The sequence below is a fragment of the Bos indicus genome, chromosome 9 (assembly GCF_029378745.1).
Source record: "Bos indicus isolate NIAB-ARS_2022 breed Sahiwal x Tharparkar chromosome 9, NIAB-ARS_B.indTharparkar_mat_pri_1.0, whole genome shotgun sequence".
In the NCBI taxonomy this organism is placed as follows: domain Eukaryota; kingdom Metazoa; phylum Chordata; class Mammalia; order Artiodactyla; family Bovidae; genus Bos; species Bos indicus.
In genome coordinates, this window is record NC_091768.1 from 38,477,140 (window position 1) to 38,497,114 (window position 19,975).

The window sequence follows — 19,975 nt, forward strand, 5'->3', positions numbered from 1 at the left end:
TTAGAAATTGTATTGTGAAATAGAAGCCTTGTATGTCATGCTAAGGAATTTTACTTACTCATGTATGCAATGAATAAAGAGCCACTGGGAGGTCTGAGGTGGAAAAGTAGTATGGTGAAGTTATTAAAAATTACCTCTGATAGTAAAGAATGGACCAGAAGGCAGAAAAACTGATGATCAAGAGAAGAGTGAAGGTAATTATGATAATCCACGAGAGAAATGCCAAGATTCTGAGCTAAACATTGGTATTAGGAACAAGGAGGAAGAGTTATTTTGCTAAATATTTCAAAGGAAGAGTGCAAACTCTATGAAATAATAGTATGCAAAGGGTGACAGGAGGTGGGATTAGTCTTACTCAAGTGGAGGCAATAAGGGGTGCATTGTGTACAGAGAATTTTAAAACAGTAATAAAACTTACTAAACCACAATCTGCTTTTTATTAGCACTGTGTGCCAGCAATTCTAAATAATGTCCATGACAAAATTCTCTTCCCTAAAAAATCTTTTGTTGTCTAAGTTCTAACCAGTCACTGTGGTAACTGTTAAGTTTTAACAATATAACAGAAACGTAAGTTTCAAATTAGCAGATTCCAGTTAACTTAACCTTGATAAACATTGTATCCTACACAGAAATTAATTTGGAGAACATCCAGTCCTACTGTCCAAACAGATAGAGATATTCATTTAAAGAGTAAATTTATAACAATTCAGAATTGTGTAAAGTAGTTTCTAACTTGAGACTCTAAACTCTGTGATACTTCATTTACCTCCATTTAAACCATATATTTGAAATAAACAAAGATAGCATAGTGCTTGTAAAAAAGAAATAAAATGTGAGTACTTAAACTTTGTCATTCTATATGCAAACCATTCCCTGATTCTTGCAGAGTTCACTCTTTTGGAAACATTTCCAAATACTACATTAATGCAAAATACATTCATGTGATTTAAAAGCATTAATTCATTACTTTTTCCTTTTATGTTCCATAATCTTTATCATTAACCGAGATATAAGAAGAAAAATAGATTAGGGAGAAAATATAATAAGGTCACCGTGGGATACATTTAAGTCCATGTGCTTACAGACCTGGAAAAGGACTTGTCTAACAAGCACTTAGAAACAAAAGCATGGCATAGAAGAGTGAGATCGGTGTTATGTAGCGAGTTTTGGGGAGAGGTTGACCTCACCAAACAAAAGTATATAGATAGAAAACAAGGATACAAAGCTTATCTTGGGGAACACCAACCAAGTAGGAGCAGCAGAGGAAGAGGAACAACCTACCTTCTTTCCCCTCAAATGCTCCCTGACCCCAAATACTGAAAAAGACAGGCAGGAGCAAAACCCAAAGAGGGAGCTTTCCTGCAGAGAGAGGAGAGAATTTCAAGGCAAGGGGGTGGGGGGAGGCGGAAATCTCAAAAATATTAAGTGCTGGATAAGAACAAGTAACATTGGAAAAGCAAAGCCACAAAGACATCACCTGACAGCTTTGTCAGGGCAGTTTCAGCAGCACAATGGAGACAGAGGCTGAGATCGGCATAGAAGGAAGCAGAGCCAGTGTGACTGAGTTCTCACTCACCAAGCTTGGCTGGGCAAGAATGGAGGAAAATGAAGAAGGGGCAGAGCTGAGGGAAGGTGTTCTTACAATTTGAACCTGAGGGAAGAAGTCAGGGCTCATCCAATATAGGACTTGGCACCTAACTGTACTCTGCTTCTCCTCATCCCTACGGGTGCAAAGAGACGGGTGGCACGTTAGAGAGGGAGGCTAGGTGTTGGAAAAGAGCCCGCTGGCCACAGATGTGCGAGCCCCAGAGCATGGATAGAGGGTGAGTCTCTCCTAAGAGGAACACGATGTCCTCTGAAGTGGGCAGAGGACATTAGGACGAATCACGATAAAGATGAGTTTTGAGAAAGAGAAGAGAGGTAGTATGAGATTTTGCACCCAATGACCTCCATCTTCTCATTAAAAGAGGAATGGTTATCTCCTGAGATTAAAAGGATAGAGTAGAGATTTGGCATGCATTTCTCCTTTCCTACTAATTCACCACAGTATTTCTTCTGTGATGCATAAACCCATGAGGAAGAGCATAAAGAATGACAGGTACTGCCAGTCACATTCTGCTTTGCATCCTGAGTGGTCCAGTGTGAAAGCAGCAATGAACTATACCGGGTACCTCAAGACAGAAACAGGTACATCTACTAGCAATGGAAATTGATGAAATACCTCAAACAGAGGGCTCATCAGAGGAAGCACTGCTGCCTTCCCAGGGCACACTAAACAGGAGCCATTGTCAGTCTATAGACAATTAAACTTCTCAATTTCTTGTAAAAAGTAATGATAATTTAGACAGACATTTGCAATCCTGTGGGTAATGATCAAATTGGAATATCTATGGGGTCGCACAGAGTCGGACACGACTGAAGTGACTTAGCAGCAGCAGCATAAAGAGCACTTAGCTCAGTGCCTGGAGTCTGTCAACAAACATTAGCTGTTATATTATTCACAAAAAGCAGTTGAAGAGGACAGAGATGTCTTCATCTTACAACACTGATTCCCACTAAGCGGTTAAGGAGTCATATCAAAATCCCCTAAACCTTGTAACTCTGAAGTTATTTCTCTCTCCTTGCTCTTAAGGCTAGCCCTTGTGGTTCGCATCTCTTCCTTTCTTGGAAATGTGTCCATGGCATTTGCCCCAGTAAATTAAATAAAACTGAGTCAGTTTTCAGATATTAAAAAAAAAAAATTTGGCAGAGGCTATGTTGTGTAACCATAACTTGGAAGGCAAGGAGTGAAACGCACAAGCCAGCAACATGAGGCAATGTGAGGAGGGAGGACCTGGAGCAGAAAGGCAGATGCTAGCAGATTTCTTTTCTTTCTTTCTTTTTTTTTTTTTTAAGAAAAATCAAAGGGAAAAAAGGCATTGCTAAAGCCCCATTATGTTTTATAAGTGGTAATCACTACTATAAATGAGCAACTTAAAAAGTGTTTTAAGTAACTTTTCAAGGAGGAAATTAAAGAAATTTTCATCAGCATTAATGAACATAATCATGCTCCAATCCAACTCTTCAAAAGAAAATTTTTTATGGCTCTGGGGCTCTAAACTTTTCTTGTTTGATCCTCTTGGTTTTACAACTAAGGAGAGCTATTTATTAGCACGCACAGTAAGTATTTCATCACAGCCTGAGTCTGGTGTTATCTACAAGTCCAAATAAGCATTTGATCAAGTACGGGGTTTGAGAACAGTTATTTGAGATCTTTGAGTGGAGTACTGGTTTCCACGCCCAAGAGAATACCAAGAAGACCTACAAAGTGTGCTGAGGAATAGCCACAGAAATACAAAGTAAATGCCACGATAAATCTCTCCGCTCTACAAAATTAAACGAGCTGACTTAACTGTGGACAAGATAGTGGTGTTGTGTTCCTCAGAATTCCTCAAGACCTAAATCAGTGTCTCTAGTTCATTTGATTATTAAATTGAGGACTGGAGAGCTTTATAAGCTTGCCAAGGAATGGCAGATAGAGCTCCTAAGCAATAAGCACAAAGGTAGTTCTAAGAGCCAACTAGGAGAAACCAGCACCATGGTTTGTGTTCAGCTGATACCCTAGCTTTATGATGCCAATCCTAAGAAGAAATATCTTGGAATTGGATAAACCCCTGAGGAATGTTGAAACCACTTTCCTAATCAAGCTATGGTGAAATCACTGTCAAAATTTAAAAATTAACCTTGCCTATTGAAATGTAGGGAATTTCAATTACGCAAACAAGAGCTTAAAGAGACCCAAGGGAGGATACATGGGTAATTCTCTCCATATTCAAGTAGAGTCAATCAAAAAGGCAATTTCTTGCTAACTGTAACCCATTGCATAATGCATTTAACTTATTTTGGCACTTCCATTACAGTTTTGTATATGAACAATCAGAACATGTTAAGTCCTATCAAAAAAAAAATAGGCAAAGTTATCAATAGCTTAATTAAGGACTGCTTTCCATGACAGATATTTTATCTTTTGTTTTTATAGATATAGAAAAAATAGCCTGTGAGATGCCTGCATGCATGCATGCTAAGTCACTTCAGTCGTGTCTGACTCTTTGTGATCCTATGGACAATATGCAGCCTGCCAGACTCCTCTATCCATGGAGATTCTCCAGGCAAGAATACTGGAGTGGGTTGCCATGCCCTCCTCGAGGGGATCTTCCCAACCCAGGGATCAAACCCATATCTCTTATGTCTCCTGCATTGCAAGTAGGTTCTTTACCACTAGTGCCACCTGGGAAACTCGTGAGATGCCTACCCATGTAATAAATTTTTATGTTCTTAGAAGTCACTCTTCCCCAGCAAAGGCTAAATTGATTGATTTTTATTTTTTAATATTTATTTTTATCTATGTATCTGGTTGTACTGGGTCTCAGTGGCAGCACGTGGGATCTTCGATCTTCGTTGCACATGGGGGATCTTTTAATTGCAGCATATGAGATATTTATTTAAGGCACGCAGGATCTCTTTTAGTTGCAGCACGTGGGATCTAGTTCCCTGACCAGGGATCGAACCCAGGCCCCTTGCACTGGCAGCCCGGAGCCTTAGCCACTGGACCACCAAGGAAGTCCCTAAATTGACATTTTTAAATAGATTAAACTACTGGTTGCTATTAGGTCCCTAGATACTATCTGATTTTAATTCTGCTCAAGTTTTAAACAGATGGACGTCAGCATTGTGTAAGATCCAGAGACCCTTGAGTAAAGGCATAAAGCTTTAGATCCTAAATTAGCATAACATTCTATCTTAAAGTGACTAAATTTTAAGGTGACTCACACATTAAAAATGAAAAAAATAGGTCAAATCCTATTAAAATAGGCACAGGGCTGTGGAGTATACTCTCAGTAATGGAATTTTATTATCATTAATTCATTATTTGTTGGAACTGGAGATGAGAGTCTGTTTCTCTCTGGGACATCAAGAACCTACTCAGAGATCTCAAGATATGTCTCACTCTCTCAGATGACAACTTCAGGCTCCTCCTAAGTCTGGTCAATTTTGCCATTGTTAGTTTTTTAATGGGTGATTGGAGACCTCAGATTCCTAAAGAATGCTATTAGACCATTTAAGCTTTTTAGTCAACTGGGCTTTTCAACAGTAATTTTGAAGGTCCTCAGTTCAGTTCAGTCCCTCAGTCATGTCTGACTCTGTGACCCTAAGAACCTCAGCACGCCAGGCTTCCCTGTCCATCACCAACCCCTGGAGCTTGCTCAAACTCTTGTCCATCAAGTCAGTGATGCTATCTGATGGTCCTAGAGATTCAGTATCTATATGAAAGCAGTGGCTTGTAGCCAATTCCAATTAATTGGCTCCTCTGTGATAATATTTGGAAAACACAGTGAGATTTTTGTGAGTTTTTAACTTGAAACAGTATTACTTTGCTTGGTACTCACTTTATTTGATAACTCCAAGAGATTTTTAGGGATTTGTCACAACCAAAGGATGCAGACTGAACTGTACTTTAAAAGACTACAATTTAAGAACTTTTAAGAAAATTCAAAACATATGATGACAGTATTGTTGGTTTAAGTCTAGTGTTTTCAAGGGGATTTTTTTCAATGAGGACAAAAATGATCAGCTGTTTTTCAATTTGTTAATGTGGTATATTACATTGATTGATTTGCAGATATTGAAGAATCTTTGCATCCCTGGGATAAAGCCCACTTGGTCATGGTGTATGATCTTTTTAATGTGTTGTTGGATTCTGATTGCTAGAATTTTGTTAAGGATTTTTGCATCTATGTTCGTCAGTGATATTGGCCTGTAGTTTTGTTTTTTTGTGGGGTCTTTGTCAGGTTTTGGTATTAGGGTGATGGTGGCCTCATAGAATGAGTTTGGAAGTTTACCTTCCTCTGCAATTTTCTGGAAGAGTTTGAGCAGGATAGGTGTTAGCTCTTCTCTAAATTTTTGGTAGAATTCAGCTGTGAAGCCGTCTGGACCTGGGCTTTTGTTTGCTGGAAGATTTTTGATTACAGTTTCAATTTCCGTGCTTGTGATGGGTCTGTTAAGATTTTCTGTTTCTTCCTGGTCCAGTTTTGGAAAGTTGTACTTTTCTAAGAATTTATCCATTTCTTCCACGTTGTCCATTTTATTGGCATATAATTGTCGATAGTAGTCTCTTATGATCCTTTGTATTTCTGTGTTGTCTGTTGTGATCTCTCCATTTTCATTTCTAATTTTATTGATTTGATTTTTTTCCCTTTGTTTCTTGATGAGTTTGGCTAATGGTTTGTCAATTTTATTTATCCTTTCAAAGAACCAGCTTTTGGCTTTGTTGATTTTTGCTATGGTCTCTTTTGTTTCTTTTGCATTTATTTCTGCCCTAATTTTTAAGATTTCTTTCCTTCTACTAACCCTGGGGTTCTTCATTTCTTCCTTTTCTAGTTGATTTAGGTGTAGGGTTAGGTTATTTATTTGACTTTTTTCTTGTTTCTTGAGGTATGCCTGTATTGCTATGAACTTTCCCCTTAGGACTGCTTTTAAAGTGTCCCACAGGTTTTGGGTTGTTGTGTTTTCATTTTCATTAGTTTCTATGCAAATTTTGATTTCTTTTTTGATTTCTTCTGTGATTTGTTGGTTATTCAGCAGCGTGTTGTTCAGCCTCCATATGTTGGAATTTTTAATAGTTTTTCCCCTGTAATTGAGATCTAATCTTACTGCATTGTGGTCAGAAAAGATGCTTGGAATGATTTCTATTTTTTTGAATTTACCAAGGCTAGATTTATGGCCCAGGATGTGATCTGTCCTGGAGAAGGTTCCATGTGTGCTTGAGAAAAAGGTGAAATTCATTGTTTTGGGATGAACTGTCCTATAGATATCAATTAGGTCTAACTGGTCTATTGTATCGTTTAACGTTTGTGTTTCCTTGTTAATTTTCTGTTTAGTTGATCTATCCATAGGTGTGAGTGGGGTATTAAAGTCTCCCACTATTCTCCAGAAAGCAGGAATAGAAGGAACATACCTCAACATAATAAAAGCTATATATGACAAACCCACAGCAAACATTATCCTCAATGGTGAAAAATTGAAAGCATTTCCTCTAAAATCAGGAACAAGACAAGGGTGCCCACTTTCACCATTACTATTCAACATAGTTTTGGAAGTTTTGGCCACAGCAATCAGAGCAGATAAAGAAATAAAAGGAATCCAAATTGGAAAAGAAGAAGTAAAACTCTCACTATTTGCAGATGACATGATCCTCTACATAGAAAACCCTAAAGACTCCACCAGAAAATTACTAGAACTAATCAATGATTATAGTAAAGTTGCAGGATATAAAATCAACACACAGAAATCCCTTGCATTCCTATACACTAATAATGAGAAAACTGAAAGAGAAATTAAGGAAACAATTCCATTCACCACTGCAACAGAAAGAATAAAATACTTAGGAATATATCTACCTAAAGAAACTAAAGACCTATATATAGAAAACTATAAAACACTAGTGAAAGAAATCAAAGAGGACACTAATAGATGGAGAAATATACCATGTTCATGGATTGGAAGAATCAATAGAGTGAAAATGAGTATACTACCCAAAGCAATTTATAGATTCAATGCAATCCCTATCAAGCTACCAACGGTATTCTTCACAGAGCTAGAACAAATAATTTCACAATTTGTATGGAAATACAAAAAACCTCGAATAGCCAAAGCTATCTTGAGAAAGAAGAATGGAACTGGAAGAATCAACCTACCTGACTTCAGGATCTATTACAAAGCCACAGTTATCAAGACAGTATGGTACTGGCACAAAGACAGAAATATTGATCAATGGAACAAAATAGAAAGCCCAGAGATAAATCCACACACGTATGGACACCTTATCTTTGACAAAGGAAGCAAGACTATACAATGGATTAAAGACAATTTCTTTAACAAGTGGTGCTGGGAAAACTGGTCAACCACTTGTAAAAGAATGAAACTAGAACACTTTCTAACACCATACACAAAAATAAACTCAAAATGGATTAAAGATCTCAATGTAAGACCAGAAACTATAAAACTCCTAGAGGAGAACATAGGCAAAACATTCTCCGACCTACATCACAGCAGGATCCTCTATGACCCACCTCCCAGAATATTGGAAATAAAGGCAAAAATAAACAAATGGGACCTAATTAAACTTAAAAGCTTCTGCACAACAAAGGAAACTATTAGCAAGGTGAAAAGGCAGCCTTCAGAATGGGAGAAAATAATAGCAAATGAAGCAACTGACAAACAACTAATCTCAAAAATATACAAGCAACTCCTACAGCTCAACTCCAGAAAAATAAATGACCCAATCAAAAAATGGGCCAAAGAACTAAATAGACATTTCTCCAAAGAAGACATACAGATGGCTAACAAACACATGAAAAGATGCTCAACATCACTCATTATCAGAGAAATGCAAATCAAAACCACTATGAGGTACCATTTCACGCCAGTCAGAATGGCTGCAATCCAAAAGTCTACAAGTAATAAATGCTGGAGAGGGTGTGGAGAAAAGGGAACTCTCTTACACTGTTGGTGGGAATGCAAACTAGTACAGCCACTATGGAGAACAGTGTGGAGATTCCTTAAAAAACTGGAAATAGAACTGCCTTACGATCCAGCAATCCCACTGCTAGGCATACACACTGAGGAAACCAGAAGGGAAAGAGACACGTGTACCCCAATGTTCATCGCAGCACTGTTTATAATAGCCAGGACATGGAAGCAACCTAGATGCCCATCAGCAGATGAATAGATAAGAAAGCTGTGGTACATATACACAATGGAGTATTACTCAGCCATTAAAAAGAATACATTTGAATCAGTTCTAATGAGATGGATGAAACTGGAACCTATTATACAGAGTGAAGTAAGCCAGAAAGAAAAACACCAATACAGTATACTAACGCATATATATGGAATTTAGAAAGATGGTAACAATAACCCTGTGTACAAGACAGCAAAAGAGACACTGGTGTATAGATCAGTCTTATGGACTCTGTGGGAGAGGGAGAGGGTGGGGAGATTTGGGAGAATGGCATTGAAACATGTATAATATCATGAATGAAACGAGTCACCAGTCCAGGTTCGATGCACGATACTGGATGCTTGGGGCTGGTGCCCTGGGACGACCCAGAGAGAGGGTATGGGAAGGGAGGAGGGAGGAGGGTTCAGGATGGGGAACACAGGTATACCTGTGGTGGATTCATTTTGATATTTGGCAAAACTAATACAATATTGTAAAGTTTAAAAATAAAATAAAATTTAAAAAAAATAAAGTACATTTGCAAGATTACTAAAGGATATCATTTACCAATATCAGTATTAAAATATTTATATACACATTAAAATGGCACTTTGACATATGTTTTTACTTTTTATCAGACACTGAGTTTACTATATAATGTAAAGGAAGAGAAAGTTTGTAACTTAGACTAATATTTGTCCAAGTTATCTTATAATCTATATGAATATTAAATTACTTGTCCAAAAAAAATGATCAGCTGTATAAATGTTTGATCAGCTGTATAAATGTTATCCTCTTTGTTAAGAAACAATCTTAATTATAACTATATATAGTGAAATAATTAACATTGTAATTATGTGATGAACCTCTGGATATCTGCAGGGATATCAACATATATATACTGTCATTTTGAGTTCTTTTAAATATAAGTGGCACATGGATATACCACACTAATTTCCTCCTAAGGATCATCTAGTTCTAATTTCTATAAATATAAAATTAGTCAAGTACACATACATTGACTTTTACTCCAAGTCAGACATCACACTAATCATAACAAAGTAAGCAAATGGCAATTTTAACTCTTATTCTTCAAAGGCAGAAGTAAACGTTATTGATCAATCCAATCTCAGTGTCAGAGCAGGAGGCAAGCTGTGTATTAAGAGTGGCTTAACAGTGGAGAGCTGTAAAAGGTCCACAAGTGATTTAGTGGAAAGTAATTGGTCAAAACAACAATGTGGCTGAAGTAACTTGTTTAGAAAGTAAATATTCTCATTCAGTGGCTTTTATATATTAATAATTGGCTATATTTTTAAGCAAGTGCCTATTTTTTTTTAATTTTCTGGGCCTTAAATGAGAGAGTTTACATTTTTATTCATTTTAGCCTGCTTTGAATTTGCTGTTTATAATAGTAAAACATTGGAAATAACCTGAATGCCCAACAAAAAGGGTTTGATTAGCATATATTAATGGTACACCAGATGGTTAACAGCTCAAATTGATAGTCAAACAATGGATCTAATTTCTGGGTCCACCATTTCTTATCTGTGTTTTTTGATCTGGGTAACAATTACTGTAAGCCACACAGACCTGATCAGCAAAATGCAGGTAACAGAAGCTACCTCACAGGGCTATGGTGGGGTAAAAACAAAAGACCTATGCAACATGACCAAAGCAGTGACTTAAGCATGGCAGACATTTATGCTCAAGTAATTTAAAATGTGAATTAAATACATTTTAAAAATTTACTTATTTACGAGGGGCATCATGGTATAGTAGAGAAACAAGATTCGGGTCAGTCTGAACCTCTTACAAATCTCTGTGATACTGGATACATTGCTAATCTTCTCTCACTCTCAGTTTGTTCACTGCTAAAATCCAAGTGCTGTGCTCCGCTGTGCTGTGCTTAGTCGTTCAGTTGTGTCAGACTCTTTGAAACCCCATGGATTGTAGCCCACCATACTCTTGCCTGGAAAATCCCATGGACGGAGAAGCCTGGTGGGCTGCAGTCCATGGGGTCGCAAAGAGTAGGACATGACTGAGTGACTTCACTTTCACTTTTCACTTTCATGCACTGGAGAAGGAAATGGCAACCCACTCCAGTGTTCTTGCCTGGAGAATCCCAGGGACGGAGGAGTCTGGTGGGCTGCCGTCCATGGGGTCGCACAGAGTCGGACACGACTGACGTGACTTAGCAGCAGCAGCAGCAGTAGGCTCCTCTGTCCATGGGGAGTGGGTTGCCATGCCTTCCTGCAGGGGATCTTCCCAACCCAGGAACTGAACCAGGGTCTCCTGCATTGCAGGCGGATTCTTCACTAGCTGAGCTACCTGGGAAGCCCAAAATGCAGATATTTACATCTAATTCACAGAGTTGCTGTGAAAAGTAAATACTATAACATGGATAAAGTACTTATCACAATACTTGGTACATAGACTTTCAGTAAATAGTAATTATATTATGATTATCATCATTATTACAATTATCATCCTTGTTATTATCATCAATTTTTTAAAGGTTGTGGCACCATGCCAGAAGGTACATATCCCCCAAGTGCTCTCTAAATCACCCATCCACGTGTTATACAGTTGTCTGCTGTAGGTCAGTCTTAGAAAGGTAAGAGGATTCAGGGTGGCATTGAAAAATTGATTGTAAGACTTCTTCTCTTGCTTCCACACACATGTATATACACAAACACATCTTTGTTTAGTAAATTCTGGAGAATACTTTCAAGGAAAGCAGACAGGAATATTTTCTTTGTGAGAAGACTATTTGGCTTTCAGTTCAGTTCAGTTCAGTTGCTCAGTCGTGTCCGACTCTGCAACCCCATGAACCACAGCATGCCAGGCCTCCCTGTCCATCACCAACTCCCAGAGTCCACTCAAACCCATGTCCATTGAGTCGTTGATGCCATCCAACCATCTCATCCTCTGTCATCCCCTTCTCCTCCTGCCCTCAATCTTTCCCAGCATCAGGGTCTTTTCAAATGAGTCAGCTCTTTGCATCAGGTGGCCAAAGTTTTGGAGTTTCAGCTTCAACATCAGTCCTACCAATGAGCACCCAGGACTGATCTCCTTTAGGATGGACTGGTTGGATCTCCTTGCAGTCCAAGAAACTCTCAACAGTCTTCACAGGCCTCTAAACATCACAGGTCTTGGATTACTTAAAAGCTTGTTAAGCAGGAACAAAACTAAAAAAATAGCCACATTTTCATTCTTAAAGATATCACAAAGGTCAATTTTATCAGTTTCTATAGAATTTCAAGAAGAGATTTAGTAAATATTAACAGAACTTTCTGGGGGGAAAATGATGAAATATTTTTACATGAAAGAATCAGCCTTAAACACTCTTCCTAAGGATACTCAAGTTCTCTCGAACCACTTAACAATCTACCATTCCAAGAAATCCTCCAAAGTTCTACAATACAAGGTCTAAGGCATCAAGTGTATGGGGTCTAGTAATGGCATCAGAAGCTCCCCGTATCCAGGATTTTTATTATCTGATAGTGGTACCTTCGCGTGAATTTTAAAATGGTGCCTCCCTTCTGGATAGGTGAGTTAGAAAATACAATCCTTCCAGGTGTACAAAACCCAGCAACAAAGGAGCTGGCCAGGCTTCCAACTTTTGGTGTCCTCTCAGCAGGGGGCCAAATGACTGTTCCACACAGCCTTGTCCCTGCCTCCCTTGTCTTCCATCTCTCACAGTATGAGACCTGAGCCAAGACATCTTTCACATAAGGTCAGAGCCTTTGCCTAGTGAGTCAGTAAGTGGATAATGACAGAGTGAAGTCACCTCCTAAACTTAGCATAAAGTAAAGATTTCATCTAGTACACAGTCTATGTAGTGGGTGCCTGGACTGTGATGAGAAAGACTGCAGACCCAATGCAGCCCCAATAGAGAGCAGTGAGTGGGTTAGCACGATTAACCACTGGTTTCCCACAGCATGTATGCCTCAGACGTCCTATCCTAGTCCAAACCATTCAAATCACAAGCGTTCATTGAGCAGTGACCGTGTACAAATCACTGTGAGTGCCTCTTTGAAATAATCTTTTCAAACCTGGTCTCACAAAGAAATTTCATGGGGTCTTTTAAAAATACATATCCCTCAAATTTTTTCAGTAAACCTAAAATTATTCTAAAATACAAAATCCTCCCCTTTTTTGTTGCTTTTTGGGTTTTTTCTTATGTTGTGATAATTTTAGTTTTTTAAAAAATGAGTTTCTTAATTTAGCTAGGGCCTCAGGGATATAAGAGATTAGTCACTGTCATATTTAAAATGATGCATTCATTCAGGGCAAATCTTAATTTTCTTTGTCTACTTCAGAAGAAAGAGCTGCAAGAATGCCTAAAAGACTTGAGCTACTATAAATTTAAAACACCCTTACAGAAATTTGATTCCTTGGGCCAGAGGAAGGTCTTTACTATAGTTGATGGTACAAGTGGAGCTTTTCATGTACTGCTTCCAGGCATCATGTACTGCTTTTCATGTACTGCTTCCAGACTCTCTGCCACCAGCAGTGTGTTTTTCTGTTTCAAATACACCTCCGGTCTCTGCCCCACTCCTTGGAAGGCATAGAAACAGAGGCCAGAATGGTGGTTACAGGGGCTGGGATGGGAGACAGGCAAACTGAGAGAGGCTGGTCAGAGTATAACTTCCAGTTAAAAAGCTAAACAATTCTGGTTATCTAATGTACAGTTAGTAATACTGTATTATACATTTTAGAGTTGCTAAGACAGCAAATCTTACATGTTTTCACCACAAAGAAGAAATGGTAATTATGTGACAAGATGGAGCTGTTAGCTAATGCTATGGTGGTAATCATTTTGCAATCCATACTATCAAATCAGCATGTTGTATATCTTAAACTTATACAATGTTAGATGTCAGTTATATCTCAGTAAGGCTAGAGGAAACAGTTAAACAATGTTTTTTTTTTTTTTTGCCTCGCTGCCTTTCTCTTTTTTTTTTTTTAAATTTTATTTTATTTTTAAACTTTACAATATTGTATTAGTTTTGCCAAATATCGAAATGAATCCACCACAGGTATACCTGTGTTCCCCATCCTGAACCCTCCTCCCTCCTCTCTCCCCATACCCTCCCTCTGGGTCGTCCCAGTGCACCAGCCCCAAGCATCCAGTATCTTGCATCGAACCTGGACTGGCGATTCGTTTCATACATGATATTATACATGTTTCAATGCCATTCTCCCAAATCTCCCCACCCTCTCCCTCTCCCACAGAGTCCATAAGACTGATCTATACACCAGTGTCTCTTTTGCTGTCTCGTACACAGGGTTATTGTTACCATCTTTCTAAATTTCATATATATGCGTTAGTATACTGTATTGGTGTTTTTCTTTCTGGCTTACTTCACTCTGTATGATAGGTTCCAGTTTCATCCATCTCATTAGAACTGATTCAAATGTATTCTTTTTAATGGCTGAGTAATACTCCATTGTGTATATGTACCACAGCTTTCTTATCTATTCATCTGCTGATGGGCATCTAGGTTGCTTCCATGTCCTGGCTATTATAAACAGTGCTGCGATGAACATTGGGGTACACGTGTCTCTTTCCCTTCTGGTTTCCTCAGTGTGTATGCCTAGCAGTGGGATTGCTGGATCGTAAGGCAGTTCTATTTCCAGTTTTTTAAGGAATCTCCACACTGTTCTCCATAGTGGCTGTACTAGTTTGCATTCCCACCAACAGTGTAAGAGAGTTCCCTTCCATGACCAAGTGGGCTTTATCCCAGGGATGCAAGGATTCTTCAATATCCGCAAATCAATCAATGTAATACACCACATTAACAAATTGAAAAACAAAAACCATATGATTATCTCAATAGATGCAGAGAAAGCCTTTGACAAAATTCAACATCCATTTATGATAAGAACTCTCCAGAAAGCAGGAATAGAAGGAACATACCTCAACATAATAAAAGCTATATATGACAAACCCACAGCAAACATTATCCTCAATGGTGAAAAATTGAAAGCATTTCCTCTAAAGTCAGGAACAAGACAAGGGTGCCCACTTTCACCATTACTATTCAACATAGTTTTGGAAGTTTTGGCCACAGCAATCAGAGCAGAAAAAGAAATAAAAGGAATCCAAATTGGAAAAGAAGAAGTAAAACTCTCACTATTTGCAGATGACATGATCCTCTACATAGAAAACAATTTTTAAAATACAATATTTATTTTATTAAAAAATATAGATTCTTTTGCTTCACCATCAGACCTACTGAATCAGAAACTCCCCAAATCAAATGTCCTTAACTTGGGCAGTTAGAAAACTCAGAAACCACTGGTTTGGAGGCTCCTGAGATAACTAATACTTAGCCCTTCACTACTGTTATCCATTCCCCTTTTAATTAAAAATTTCACCATATGTGAAATTAGGTGGTCTGACTTTAAAGCTTCTGGTTATCTAATAACCTTTACTCTCTTTTGTTCCCTAGTGGAAACTGAAAAAAGGCTTACCATCAACTATAAAGTCTCCATTATAAATTGGTCCCCTCTCAGCCTTTTCACTTAGAAAAACAGAATTTCTTTACCTTTTCTTTATTAAAAAAATGTCATTGTGCTCTATTAAACTTCTTTCAAACGGAATATATTAAATTTTAGTTTTAGGACTACAGTGTTTTTATACTGTGAATGGTATCTAGTGAGTCTCTAGAGAGAAACAAGCAAGAGGAAATGGCTTTGTGTAACAGTCAGGGACCTCAGCCAGATACAATGAAAAGTTTCCTGGTCAAAGGACAGTACAAGCTACACTGAGTCAATGGGGGGTGTGATGGGAACCCTCTTATTTTGTAAGTTTGTGGAAACAACCCAGATTCTTATCTGTCTGGAATTCTTTAGATGTAAATCTGTCTGATAGGCAAGGACTGAACTTCCAGACCTGTGACGGCATGGCATTTCTGTCTTGCAGTGCTGAAACATTCCAAAGAAATGCAAAACACATATCTGTGAGCCAGGAACCATGGCATAAAGGATGAACAATCTCACAGTTTCTCAACCTGACTCCTAGTGACATTTGGGGAGGGCCATTCAGCAAATGCAAGGTAGGCTACCATCACAACCCACAGCATCTCCGGGCTTAATTATCTCACCACCAGAAGGAAGGAAAACAATGTATATCTCACAGTCACGCGGATAAACAAAATACAGGGACGGCACCTACACACAACCCACGACATGTGTAAAGATTCATTAACTTCCTGACCCCTCCGTTCAAAACTTTAGGATATGAAAAGAGGATTTTTTTAAGGGTACAACTTTATGAGGCACATCTTTTAGGTCGTTCTGCCACAGCCAATAATTTCTGAACCCGTTAGGTCTTTATTCACAGGGACCACGATGTAGTTCTTCACCCTAATGTGGTTTTGTTTTGTCTTGTTTTGGAATGAAAGAAAACATTAGAAAATTTCTCCTTCATTGTTACCTAAAATCTCCTCATTCTTCCTAACAATGTTCGACGGTGTTAAAGGTGTTCCTGTTATCCTCAGAAAGTGACAGGAGTTCGCGCAGTGCAGACGAGGTCACGGTGCGGGCAAGCAGCTGCTCATTGCGAGAATCGGGCACCATTTGTTCTCGCGGTGTCCAGACTGCGTCAGGAGCCCTCCCCCGCAGCCCCCCAAAATCGCAAAGAGTGGGAAAAGAGGAAAGATACATGACAAAGACAATTGAATGGTAGCATAAATAGTTCATTTCAGTATGTGTGCTGTAAAGAAATATGTAGATCGTTTACTAATCATCTCTTACTCCTCCCAGAAAATGTTGCCCAAAATTGACCTTTTCAATCACGAAGATGCTTTTGTTGTGTCTGTTTCAGAAATGTGACGCTGGATTCTTCTTTGCCTACTCGGAAGAATGTCTGCCCTGTGACTGTAATGGTAATTCCAACGAGTGCTTGGACGGCTCAGGACTCTGTGTGGTAGGTCAGGGGCATATGTCACTTTTCATATATTTCACTGAGCCTTTGCATCTCTGGTGGAGATGAAATATTCTTCCTGGACATTTGAGCTACGGAGGAGCAAACTGCTCATCATGCTTTCTCTTTACCCTTCAGCTTTTCCTGTAAAACACCTCATATAAACTGCTTATGATTGTAAGTGGCCACCAAGGTGTATCTGTGAATGTGCCCCTGGCCCTGGTGGTAACTGCCCCACCACTTTCGGCAGCTGATTTCCAGCTATCAGCCACTGGGGATGGACCTGAAAAATAATACACAGAGGAGGAAACCATCCATCCAAATTCCTCTGTAATAGTATAGTTTGCCATATGTTTGGCTTCACTCCACATAAACCCGGAGAATAAAACAGTTGTTTCATAGCCTATTTTATAACTTAAGATAGTCAGGTCTATAGATCAAAATTTCATAAAAAAAAAAAAAAATTTGAACCAAATAGCTAATAAAAATGAAAACTTTGGCATTGTGGTCTTTGTAACTCTGTAATCAAGCCCCCCTCCAGAGACTTTTTCCCCCTTAACTGAAATGAATTTTCTAGTAGACAGTGAAACATGATAGAGATTTATGAAGGAGACTGAGAAACCTTTTAGCAAAAGTGCTTGCTATGTATTTCCCATTTTCACGGAATGGATTGAAAACCTAGTGAAAATGGGGATTGAAATATTTACCAGAAGTGACTTCAGTAGAAGTCGTAGGAGGCATTTTTAAAGACTTACACTCTAAGATCATGTTTTCCTTCATGAGCTATATACTACATAGCAGAAGTGGATTCTTCTAGTTCCCAGGAGGCAAAAGAAGCTTTTCAAAATGCAAGAATATTTTTGCATAAACTGGAAACTGCAAGAATACTTAAATACACCTATCTACCTCAAAATTAGCATAATTGATGGCATTAGGCAGATGGTTTTGATTATAAGTGATCTTCATGGTGTGTACACGAAGGTGTTGTTTTACCCGCACATTCCATTAAGATGCAAATTAGAACATTTCCATTTATTTTAAAACTAACAATTCACATTTTTCTAGGGACAGAAGTAAGTGGCAAACACTAAAGGTTGCTAATGCATTGTAGTGTTTGTTTAGTCCTGCTGTTTCTATTTTCCCCTTCCCCCATCTTCTTAAATAACCATTACCTCCAGGATGTCCTCTGTAGCAGTGTAGGCACATGCAGCTGCCAAATCGACCCCTTTCTAATGCTTCCATCTCCGGTTTCCTGTTATTTTAATCCCAGTGACATTTGAAAAGAGAATCCCATGAATGCACTTGAACTAATAATGTACATCTCTGATAATTTGACCAATTAAGGGCTCTTCCTTATCTGGTTTATTTAAGTGTAAGACAATGGGGACTGGCCAGCCCATCAGCTGCTTTTAGGCAGTCAGTAAGATGGAAGACTGAAATAAAGGGGGAAAAAAATCTCCTGTTATGCCTGTGGAGAGCTATGATAAAACTACTCTTCCTTACAATGACCTTGTCAAGAAAGGAGCTATCATGGTTTTATCTTCGACCTGGACTTGAACTTCCAAAGGGGGCGGTCATCATGTGATTCCTTCATCGTTCCTGGGGCATACAAGGTTCTGATAAAAGTTTGGGGATGGACTTGGGTATAAACGTTTATAAACACACTCAGGTCAGTTGCCAATCCTCCTGAAATTACTTTGTTCCAAGATGGAACATAAAAAAAAAAAGCCATCTTACTTATCCTAAAACTGGTCCCTCCACCTCACTCTACCTAGAGGGAAGTGTCTTTTCCCCGATTAATATATGCTCAAAGGAAAAAAAAAACACACAGGTATATACTATACATGGAATTCAGAGTGAAAAATCACCCACAATCTTATCTCCAAGAACTAAACATGTGTCTATATTCCTGTAAATTTAATTTAGGTAAGTAAGACTAGATGATGGGCTTCCCAGGTGACTGAGATTGTAAAGAACCTGCCCGCAATGCAGGAGACTGGGTTCAATCCCTGGGTCAGGAAGATCCCCTGGAGAAGGAAGTGGCGACCCACTCTAGTATTCTTGCCTGGAGAATTTCATGAACAGGAGCCTGGCAGGCTGCAGACCGTGGGGTTGCAAAGAGCTGGACACGACTGAGTGACTAACACTAAATGTAAGTGAGGAAGCAGAAGAGGTTTGCCAATATAAAAAGGATATGTTGTTACCTAGTTGGCAAATACATTGTCTGTGGTGGCACATTGGAATCAAACTCATATTTTTCTGTTTCCTTTGTCATCCTTGTTCCAGTTTGCTGGTCAAGCAGGGCCAGCTTCTCAGCTCCTGCCCCGTTGGAGCTGTAACCCCAGCTCATTCTCAGCTCCACCTAACACCTGGCAGCTCACTCTGGGCACCAGAGTTTCAGTCAGTTCTTACAGTTTGCCTGACCCACCTTTCATAAGCAACCAAAAATAAACGGCTTTTTTTGTTTCATTTTATTTTGAAGGCTTATAATGCCTGTCTTGTCTTCCCCTATTTGTTTTTAATTCTCCCTCCATTCCCATGTTCAGTTTCAATTTAACCTTGTATTTTACAAACTGATTTTAAGAGACTAAGCCATTTGACAATAAAATACAGAGAGTAGACAAAGTTATGCTACCGTTTAGACATACCAAAAAACTTAAGAGATTTCTTTACAAAAGGATTGGCAATTCTTCAAATGCAGAAAGGTGGCCAAATGAAAAGTGGCTTAACTAACGAAATCCAATATGTATTGATGGTCTTTCAAAGGGCACCCTGCATCTTATCAGAATTTTGGTGCATTGGGGTTTCAGCAGAATCAGCTAGGCAGAGCCCCAGAGGCCAGGCAGCTCCAGTGGGCATGGCAAATTCTCTAGGAAAGCACCTGAGAGAGGCATGAGAAAGGAATTAAGGTGTAGAAATAAAGCAGACAGATGGCTAGTGATGGGAATGCCTGGTTACTGATAACCCATACTTTATCCCAGTTCTAGAGGCTAGGTACAGAGAACCAGGAAGAGGTCATGACTAAGGCCAGTTACCACCTAAAGAACCGGGGCTTCATCATTAGCAGAAAGCATGGAGCCCACTGACCAGAACTAGGGTGGAGAAAATCTGACTTGAAATTCACTACTTGCATGGGGTTCCTTAGATTCTTTTGACTAGAATTGATCTGTTGATTTCATTTATCCACTTAACAAATAAGCATTTTTTGAGTACCACTTATCTGCCTGATACTATTCTAGGATCTGGGTTAAGTGGCCTCCACTGTGTGGACTGAAGGGCTGTAG

General features: G+C 38.9%; 1 protein-coding gene across 4 annotated transcripts in view; it reads left to right on the forward strand.

The window, feature by feature from the left end:
- The window catches only part of LAMA4 (laminin subunit alpha 4), a 147,333-nt gene that overhangs the window by 25,465 nt on the left and 101,893 nt on the right, over positions 1–19,975 (forward strand). For all 4 annotated transcript variants that reach the window (XM_019967183.2, XM_070795945.1, XM_019967185.2 and 1 more), the window contains one exon: positions 16,593–16,694. In XM_019967183.2, the coding sequence (XP_019822742.2) occupies positions 16,593–16,694 (102 nt within the window). The remainder of the gene's footprint in view (positions 1–16,592; positions 16,695–19,975) is intronic.